This window comes from Musa acuminata, chromosome BXJ3-3 (assembly GCF_036884655.1).
Source record: "Musa acuminata AAA Group cultivar baxijiao chromosome BXJ3-3, Cavendish_Baxijiao_AAA, whole genome shotgun sequence".
Lineage (NCBI taxonomy): Eukaryota > Viridiplantae > Streptophyta > Magnoliopsida > Zingiberales > Musaceae > Musa > Musa acuminata.
In genome coordinates this window covers 30,122,007-30,132,484 of record NC_088351.1, presented here as the reverse complement: position 1 = coordinate 30,132,484, position 10,478 = coordinate 30,122,007, and the positions used below count along the sequence as shown (strand labels likewise).

General features: G+C 39.1%; 3 protein-coding genes across 3 annotated transcripts; 1 reads left to right on the top strand and 2 right to left on the bottom strand.

Annotated features, from left to right (window-relative positions):
• Positions 1-232: 232 nt before the first annotated feature.
• LOC135633797 (neutral/alkaline invertase 3, chloroplastic-like) lies at positions 233-4,879 on the bottom strand. The gene is made up of 6 exons (XM_065143712.1): positions 3,658-4,879; positions 3,141-3,306; positions 2,565-2,776; positions 1,585-2,078; positions 1,453-1,501; positions 233-806 (listed from the first exon to the last, which is right to left on the bottom strand). The coding sequence occupies exons 1-6, from the start codon at positions 4,303-4,305 to the stop codon at positions 483-485; spliced, it is 1,893 nt and encodes a 630-aa protein (XP_064999784.1). The 5' UTR covers positions 4,306-4,879; the 3' UTR covers positions 233-482.
• Positions 4,880-6,365: 1,486 nt separating this feature from the next.
• Positions 6,366-7,301, top strand: LOC135633052 (uncharacterized). The gene is made up of 4 exons (XM_065142112.1): positions 6,366-6,653; positions 6,751-6,861; positions 6,966-7,046; positions 7,158-7,301. The coding sequence occupies exons 1-4, from the start codon at positions 6,441-6,443 to the stop codon at positions 7,230-7,232; spliced, it is 480 nt and encodes a 159-aa protein (XP_064998184.1). The 5' UTR covers positions 6,366-6,440; the 3' UTR covers positions 7,233-7,301.
• Positions 7,302-7,625: 324 nt separating this feature from the next.
• LOC135634396 (uncharacterized) lies at positions 7,626-8,866 on the bottom strand. Its single transcript, XM_065144829.1, has one exon. It carries the CDS (start codon positions 8,811-8,813, stop codon positions 7,848-7,850), a length of 966 nt encoding a protein of 321 aa, XP_065000901.1. The 5' UTR covers positions 8,814-8,866; the 3' UTR covers positions 7,626-7,847.
• Positions 8,867-10,478: the final 1,612 nt, after the last annotated feature.

Here is a 10,478-nt window from a genome sequence, read left to right as displayed (position 1 = left end):
TATTTTCTCCTTGTTGATTATTGCCATCACATTTCTAAGGCGAGATTGAAGTGAATATTTTCTCTATGAGAAAGAAAATTATGAATTTTACTTTTGAAAATTAAAATACTTGAACAATTATCTCTGTGAAAATATCCTGATGGTTAGACAATTGATGATACGTTTCAGGTTTGACTTCGTATAGAACCATGTTGTACGCAATATAATATAATAAAAAATAATTCATCAATAATTGAGAAAAATAAATTATGCCAATGATATCAGAATTTTACATTCTCCTCTTAATATGTCGTACAACATAACAGCCTATTCCATCATGGCATATGGAATGCAAAGAAAAAGCTAACATGGGATTCATGTGTACAACACTACAAAGTTGTATGATTCGGGAACAAACAATGGCATTCATCTTCCTTCTCGATTTCTCATATGCAAAGCTTCAAACTTGTTCCCTTGATCAAAATAAATAAAAGCTTGTCTCCTCAAATGATATAGGTTTTCTTTAGCACCTTCCTGCCTCGCTTCCTTGGGTTGGAATCGACAATGATGTTCAAGGCATTCACAATCTCTGCATCCTCGTCGTTCCATATGTTTCTTGCAGCATCTGGGTTTTTTAGCAGCAGCTTCGCCACCAGGAAGCCTGCGATGGACCAAGTTTGGTACAGACGAGCTTGTTTTCCAATGAATCGTGCTCGCTTGGTATCATAATATTCAGGCCACCTGTCTGCTGCAATGCGCTTTTCCGCAACCTCAATGGCTCTTGCAGCAATTTCTGGCCTGTTCATCTTAATGCATGCAACCGTGAGCTGCATTTTGATCACAAAAGGATAAGTCAGCATTAAAATGTCTTTCATGTGAGAACTATCTCCAGTAAACAAATGAATCTGCCCAAAGTATAGATTGCAGATCTTTTAAAATGCAACATCTTCATTTCCGTCAGTAAAAGTTCCCAGCATTACAAGCAAAGTGTCAACATGCAGAATTTGGTTCTACTTAAATCTCAATTTCACAACGAAGTGCCAGGATGTGAGGCAAGATGGAACCACTGTTAGCATGACTCTCCAGGCCATGAGTTCTGATCCATTTGGGACATAAACCCACAAACAATGGCTACTTCTTGTCAAGGCATACTCACCTAGCCAGACAAAAGGTTTATGACTGCCAATAATTTGTATGAGTACTGAGAATGGTTCACCAGTTATACTATTTTCAAGTGTCTGACCTCGACATGCAGCATGCATAAGATACCTCTCAGCACTTGATATATCATTTCTACTCAAGTCAATGATAATCAAACTCATGTCAAAAAGTAGGCATGCAAAAGACAAAGCAGAAGTCAGATATTTATGTGTATATCATCAATACACTAAAAAGAAAACAGGGTAATCCCAGACAAATAATGCTACCACAAAATTTATACTGAAAATAAAATAACATTGGTGTATTGCCCACCTGCCAGAGCAATGTTGGCCAGGAACCTCCATTGTGGTATGACCAAGGCCTGCAGAAAGCACAATCATAGATTAGAGTAAAGAACTGGAAACTCAAATGGCAAGGTACTATTAGTAGATGCTGAAAGATTACGTATTTTTGGGATCACTGCCAGTAATAATTTGCCATTCCTGACCCTCAAGAGCAGGATAACATATCTTAAATGGCATATCTGCCACCAAATCAGACCATTTAGCCTCAATAAGATCCAAAATGGCAAGTGATTGATGTGTAGTTGCTAGACTGCTCACTATAGACCACAGATTTCCTAGAGAAAAGAAACGAAAATCCATGTGTGCAGGCTGCAAATTTCCAATAAAGTAACCTCCTTTCTCAGGCATCCATTCCACTAGCCATGGAGAAATTTGATCAGGGTAGATGTTGAACTTGTTCACAGCATCATAAGAATATTCTTCTGTTTTGTATCTGTAGATCTCATTGAGTTTTCTCTTGTCTACCCAATAATACTCCCGAATGTGAAATGACAGTGCTATTAGTCTGTTATTTAATGCTCGAATAAGGTCTGCTGATCCATCCTCTGGTGCAAGCATCTCCCGAGCACATACAAGTGCCGAATAGAACAGTGCCTGCACATACAAGGCTCAGTCAGACATACACCCATAAATGATTTAGAGGGAACTCATTCACTTGTTTCATGTGACAGCTTTCCTCTAAAAATTGAGGTGCTATCCAACAGAAGCAAGAATCTTAAGCAATTCATGAGTGTGAGTTTGCTGGTTCAGGGTTAAAGAAGATTAATTTGGTGGATGGAGAGCAAACAAATGTTAACAAGGGTTAAAATGACCCAGTCAAAGTGGTAATTTGCAAAAGAAAAACTAATTTCAATTCAACATTACATGGCCAAATTGGACACCTACCAAAAATATCTCAGAAAGAACACCATTAAGACAAACTTCTGGTTCAACTTAGAGCAAATATATTAAGGATTACCATTCAGCTTATACCAAATGTTAATGTAGCGCTTCAGATTTTTCTTTATAAAAAAGAAACAGAAGCACTTAATCTAACTCAAGAACAATAGAAGTCGTTAAAATGGAAGCAAAAGATGCCACCTGAATTTCAAGAGGGTGGCCATGAATCCCCATTCGGCGGTCAATCATGCATGAACCATCTGTTACTAATAATGTTGGAAACATGTCAAAGCCATCAGCTAAACAAAGCTTTAGAATCATCTTGATGCCTGTCTGCACATCAATTCTTTCCTGGACTGAGAGATCTCCAGAGCATTTTCCATAAGCCCGTAGCAGTATAATCCACCATAATCCTGCAGTCGAATATAATAGCATGTTTAACACTCAACATCCATGATTAAGCAGAATGCTAAACCTTGCAGAGAGATTTGAATAAATCCTAGTGAACATCCAAAATTATAAGCAGACACCACAAAACGCAACTAGATGTATAGCAAAAGACTTCTCTTATCAACAACATCCAAGTACAGTATAACTCCTTGAGGTACTAATGAATATTATAAGAAAACTCGTCAGCTATGTGGCAATATATGATAATGTAGAAGGTGTCAGCTAACTTAGCTAGTAAAGCTCTTGACAGTTTATCACAAGGTCCTGGGCTCGAATTCTGCCTTCGCCACTTATCCATTGCGAAAAAGAAAATATAGGATAACATACCTGAATCAACTGGTGCTACACGTCCTATTGCAGCTTCTCCAAAATCAGGGTCCAAGACTTCTTCAGTAGCAGAGTCATCACCATCAAGCGGAACTGTCCTAATCTTGAAGCTTGCTGGCATCAATCCCTGACCTGGACTGTGACAATCCATTGTCTTCTCCCAGCTCTACAAATTTTAAAAAAGAATTTGAATGGTGTTCTCTATACTCTATAGATGGAAAACTCAGGTGTAGCTGTTAGTGCAGTGACGACATTATGATTTGAATCTACGAGCACTATAACATGCAAGCTTTGTTTCCTAAACTCTCAACTCATGATGTGAAAGTCTCCATACACAGATGATGGGCAACAAAATAAAGTAGAAAAACAATCTAACGAAGAAGAAAACACAAGACATCTTTTAACACCCTTTTCATTCCAATTGTTGACTCTTGTGCCACTTCTAGTAGTAAAGACAACAGGAAACTTCTTACCTACACTCCAAATCACAGGCATGTATGACAATTTAATGCATTACCTGCAGCTGAAGAGTGTGAAGAATGAAGTTGCGGACAATTTCATATTCTCCCATCAGTAGAAAAGCCATCCCCGAAGGTATGAAATCACGAATGAAAACCTGATCATAGTTCAAAACACTGCTACCGTTATCAGATGGATCCTTTGCTGCAATAGTTCCAACTGGAGTTCCACAATAATAAACCACAGATTCCTGTAAAAGCCGCCACGCCACATCCTCAACAGAGTTTCCTCTCGTCTTGTCCGATGACTGATTGACTGATACATCATTAGGCATGATGGCAGAACCATTCTCAAAATCAACAACTTTCTGCCCATTCAGCTCACCAAGAATCTGATCTGCCTTACTCGTTGGTTCAGTGAACCAGGTCTTGTTGGCATCTCCACTGGTGCTCTCAGCTCGCTGGCACTTGCATTTCAAAGACAACAATCGGTTATTGATGTTCCTAAATCCATAATCTCTCAGGCAACCGTTCCGCATTCTTGATGTAGAACATGAAACTGCGAGCGCACGACTCTTCCTCCGGTACTTCCCACGAGTTTTATAGTGGATAGCTACGTGCGGCGCATTCGCAAATAAACTGGGACTAAAATGGGCAGGTACTGCCCCAGATAGGGCATGCATAGCTACCACCGAAGAACCCATCATCGAAACATCAAACAACAAATTTGTATTGATACCTTACAGAATCAACCGCGCACATTATCCAGCGGCCTGAGAACAGAAGTCGCAGAAAAAGATCATTTTTGGTTCCAAAAAGTCACAATAAATGGAGATAATACAACCCCATGAGATCAACAAGAGGCTCAAAGTACACTCGCCAAACAAAAATAGCAAAACCCCCAACTTGCCAATTTCTTTCACCAACTCGATTGAAAACCCTACGAACGCTACAAAACCCGTCGGATGATCGCCAGAATATTAATAGAAGACGCAAATAGTCGGGCGGCGGAGGCTCGGGAGAAGCACCGACCGGATTCTTGACGACATCGATTAACCGACCAGGAAGCTGGAAAACCCTCAACACCAATTAATCGAGAAGAACAGGAAATTGCCAGGAAGAGGAAGTGAATGACCTCGAAACGAGGAACGGGATCGGAAGAGACGGGAATTGCTAAGGATGACACACATACATGACGACACTTGAAATTAGGGGAAATATAAAGAACATATCCACTCGCTGTAACGGCCGCAACGAAGCTTCATATCCGATGGGGGAAATGATAACATTGAAGAGGATAAGAACAAATATATATTAATGGGAACGGCATTCCATCAACAAAAATAATATTATGCATATGTTAGATATAAGGTCATATATATTTACTATAAAAAAAATAGGGCAAATTTCAGTATTTTTTTATTTTTTTTCCGAAAGATACTTCCTTTTTGATATTTTCGAAAAAAAATGACATAACTCCTTAAATACCTCATGATGATTGAAGTAATGCTTGATTATATTATGAATTAGTTATTCTCTTGTGTACAGTAATTTTTGATAGGTTTATAATGTTTTTGGATTCTTCACCAAAATATTTAAGTCTTTAAAATTATCATAATTATGATAAATTGATTCAAAACTAAATAAAATTCATTTCAACGTTTCATAAGTAAAAATAAGATTTCAAATAAATATTTTTTATTATTTTAGAAACAAAAACTATCAAATAGGAAGATTTACTTTCTTACCAAATGTTAATGGTTTGAAACCTTATTAAATATATTTTTTATCATGTCAACAAGTTTAATTGGTAAGGACCTCCACAATTTATTACAAAGTCCTAAGCTTGAATCCTATATTCATCACTTGTTATTTACAGTATATATATATATATATATATGTATATATATACATATGTATATATGTATATATATACATATGTACATATGTATATATATACATATGTATATATATATATACATATGTACATATGTATATATATATTAAAAATCACTTTAATTGATGAATTAGATTGATTTTACCCTATCAATTGGTCCCCTAAAAAAAGGATGAGAGTAATTGTTATGTCTTATTAGGAGTATTCTAGAAAATATGGCAAAAAGAATACCGATTGAAAAATATTTAAAAATTTTATTGGAAAAAAAAGGAACTTTTTACCAGAATTCATCCAAAAAACATATAAGAATAATAATATTATTATTACTAATATATATTTGTTAGATTTATAAGATGGGATAATATTTACTTTCATGAAACTGCTTGATAGATTGTTTTGTGGAGTGAGACAGGATAGACTTTGGGTTATGAACAAGTGATATTCTTTCTATTATAGTATAAATCCAATTAATATTCAGAGGAATATATATAAAGAGAAAGAAAAAAAAATATTATAAGGGCTAATACATTATTTCCCACATATGAGAGGCTGAGGTGCACTTCCTTGACTCGCATCATAACCATCTTGTGTGATCCTGACAGAAGTAGGGGCATGGAGTGTTCCATCGCTGCTGCGTGGAAATTGCTTTGCCTCGAAGCCAAGCGAAGTCGAAAGGCCGAGTCTGCAGACCACCCTCGTTACACGGAATATGAAGTCTCATATTGCGATCAGCTTCATAATGCAGTACGAGTAATATGGATGTTCATGATGGAAAGCCAGGTGGTCGCTCATGTGCTTTATCTTGGCGCCTACGACTCTCCTTCCAAGTCTCTTCATAACAACGCAGCTCGTGCAGGGACAGAAGTGAAAGGAAGGGCTGCGTCGAAGAGGAGAAGAAGGTAGGAGAGAGGTCTGTCGGCTCTGAAGAAGCGTTGAGAGGGTCTAATGGAGGAAGGACAGCAGCAGCACATTCGACAAATCAAGAACTCGCGGCTAATGGAGGAGGATGGTGAAGAAGAATCACCGAGGTCAGCTCTTTCCTCATTCCAAGCAAGAGAAGAAGAGATCGAGAGGAAGAAAATGGAGGTCAAAGAGAAGGTTTTTGCTCAGTTGTGCAGAGTGGAAGAGGAGACTAAACACTTGGCCATGATCCGAGGCGTAAGTAGAACCATGCACCATCTATAATTCTGATCCATTAGAATCCAGGAAAACGTCTGATGGCCATGATTACATATCCTAACTTGGATTCTGGTAGGAACTGGAAGCCATGGTAGATCCAACCAGGAACGAAGCGGCGGCATTACGCAAGAAGATAGACGCAGTCAATCGTGCATTGAAACCTCTCGGACAATCCTGTCTGAGGAAGGTAAACCAAAGTTTAGATCTTCTAGAAACCGAGTGTTGTTTGATGATCAATTTACGTGTTGCAATCGAGTTTAATCATGACCTGGATGATCACATTTTGTGAAGGAAAAAGAATACAAAGAAGCTCTCGAAGCCTTCAATGAGAAGAACAAGGAGAAGTCTCAGCTAGTGGCCAAACTCATGGAGGTGACTTTTCTTTCTTTTGCGTCTTCTTTTATTTGGTAAGCTGTTGAATGAGCTTGCCATCCATGGAAGCAGTAGTGTTGATTGAGTTCGTCATGTTCATTGTTCGAGCAGCTGGTCAGCGAGAGCGAGAGACTGAGGATGAGGAAGCTGGAGGAGTTGAACAAGTCGATAGATTTCTTTCGCTAAGTCCATCTGCAGGAGCGTTTCAGATGGATTTTTTCTACAGTAATGTTTGTGATCGGGATTCCAAGTTCTGTTTCGGTCGATTGTAATGGTTTAGTTCCGAATTGCTTTAATGCATCATCGGAATCTCTCTCTCTCTCTCTCTCTCTCTCTCTCTCTCTCTCTCTCCAGGCATTATTAATCCTTCGATGTTGGCGGCCGCAGCGGTGACCCACCGGCATCTGCAACTGCAGCGGGGACCGGCAAGTGGTGAACCCACTCGAACCAGGTACGCTCACTTCTGAACCTGCTACTGCGGGGAGAGAAATGGCTCCCCTTCCTCGGAGACGTCAATGAGGCTTCCAATATTGACGAGGGAGGTCAAAATTGAAGTGGGAAAAGTCAAATTCACGTTGCGTTAGATAGTAAATATAGTTATAATATTGGCAATATCCGACACGAGAGCTTTTGATGGTCATTCTTCTCCAACGATAGCAAAACATAAACGCTTATGCATTCTGCTTACGTCAATACCGGACTACTATACTGTAGACAAAAAGAGAAGAAAGAAAGAAAACGGGAACGAAATAGGTCACGACATCCAATTGCTGCGGTCGGGCGCCGGGGGCGGCGGCTCGGTCATGGCCACGCCGCCCGGCCGTGGCGGGTGAGGGCGGGCGGCTTCCGCCAAGGGTCGAGGACAGAGTCGCGGTACCTCCACGGCAGCGCCTGGCTCCTTCCCCGCTTCGAGCGCACGATCGGGGCCGTCTCCGTATCGTCGAGATCGGACGGAATCCACCGTTTCTTTCCCCCACCGCCCGAAAAGGTCGGCGCCCTGTCGGGCGGGGCGGAGGATCCCTCCGCGGGCGAAGCCTCTGGCTCGACCTTCTTTTCCTCCGGCCCCTCCTCGAAGACGCCGCCTGACACCTGACGGACAGCCTCCAGAAGCAAATCCAAGCATCCCTGATTCTCGCGGTCCTTTCCTGCGCTCCTACTGCTGCTGCTGCTCGTGATGGTGGTGGTGGTGGTGGTTGCAGGGGTCGCCGCTTCTTCTCCTTCCCCGCTTCCCTTCGTTTCTTCTTGTTCTGAGAAGACCTCCTTTTTGGCGTCGTGTTCTGCCGCCTCCCCGTGGCCCTCGCCCTCGTTCTTCTCTTCAGGATCGCATTCGCCCTCGGAACTATTGACCGCAGTCAAAACGTCGACGCCGCCAACTGCCGCCGATGGGGCCATCGCGAAGGTCGCGCCCTCCGCGCCTCCGGACTCCACCGGCGCGGAGGCATCCACGACGACCCCGTGCGCCGTGGGGCCATCTCCCTCGGCGGGTCCTCGTCCGATCTCTGGCGTCAGGCCCCACCTAAGCCTCGGATCGACGCCAAAGCCCGGCTCTTTCGTCATCCCACGGGCCGCCCCGAGATCTCCGCCGACGCCGCGGCCGAACGCGTCGGACACGGGGCGAGGAGGAGGAGTCGGGGCAGGAGTGGTGGAGATGATGGCTATGATCTTGGCCAAGGCGGCTTGGGCTTTGGCTTCCCCGGTGCGGGACAAAGCGACGGCGTAGAGTTGGCCGTCGGATCGGCGATTGACAGCAGCAGGCGAGGAAGCCATGAACAAGGATCGAAGCTTCTGCTCCTCTTCCGCGTCGTCCCTCCTTTCCTCCTCCTCGATATCTCTTAACAGATTATTAGGATGAATATAAACAATAATAATAATAATAATAATAAATAATAATAATAATAATAATAATAATAATAATAATAATAATAATAATAATAATAATAACAACAACAACAACAACAATAATAGATAAAAATTAAGAAAAAGACTGATAAACCCTTCGGTTTCAAATATTCTATTTACTTGTTAATCTATCACAAACTTAAAATTTACTTGAGAGTCCCAATTGTATATATTTAATTATTATATAATTAAATACTTAATTATTATTATTTAATTAATAATAATCTTTGAATCCGAGTTTGGAAGTGAGCATGCACATTACAAAGACATAGAACATTTTCGTTATTGATAGAGGAAATTAATAATCTTATTGCACATCATTTTAATATAATAGAAAAAAAAATATGAATTTAACTTCCTAGAACAGAATGTGAGATGATGAGAATAATAGAATGGCTTAAAAACACATACGATAAATTTAATTAAAAATCAATGAGGTCACATTTTGATCATCAATCTATTATGGAGAGTGAGAATATAGCTTTTTGTTGAGATGAGATACACAATAATTTGCACAGTATCATCCTCATATAATGTTCAATTTAGATAATATTAAAAATAAAAATAAAAACACCTATAAAATGCCTGAAAGGGAGTCAGAGAAATGAATCATAATTCTTAAACCCTACAAGGATACCCCTTTTATAGTAAAAAAAGAATTTTCAACTCTCAATAATAAAAAATAAAATTTTCATTTTAATATAAATATTATCATTTTGATTTAGTGATTATAGGCTAACAAAGTCTACCATCAAATGAAGGTTGTCTTGATTCGAGGTAAATTGTTTAGCTTTTCTCGGCCTACATATCAATCATAAAAGTCTATGAGAGTCAAGTCAAATTAAAATCAAATTGATCAAGTATCAAAATAAAAATCAATCAATGGTTCTACGATTTTGAATCAAATCAGAACCAAAAACAAGGAATCTGATTTGGTTTCAAACTGATTGAAAAAATAAAAATATTTAAGTTAAAAAAATAAATATTTAATTTAATAAAAAAAAGATGATTATGGTTCAAAATTGGAATATCCATTTTCCTCCACCTCCTCCAAATCTCTATTAACAAATTATTAGGATGAAAATAAATGATGATGATGGTAATAATAATAATAATAATAATTATTATTATTATTATTATTATAGATAAAACCAAAAAAAGATAAATCCTCGGGTTTCAAGTATTCTATTTACTCATTAGTCCATCATAAATCTAAAATTTACTTAAGAGCCTATGTTATATCTCAAGACATAATCAAACCAAGGAGATTAACTAGTTAAATTGTTTAATTATTATTTTATAACTAATTGATATGATTTTGTATGATTTTTTTTTTATCCGGCATCAGTGTGTTAAACATTCAAATTTGAGTTTGGAAATGAGCATGTAAACATTCAGTAATTTTGGCTCTTGATAGAGGAAATTAATAATCGTGTTGCACATCATTTCAATATAACAGAGAAAAATAAATAAATGAATTTGACTTCATAGAGCATAATGCGAGATGAGAATAGCCTTTTTATTGAGATAAAA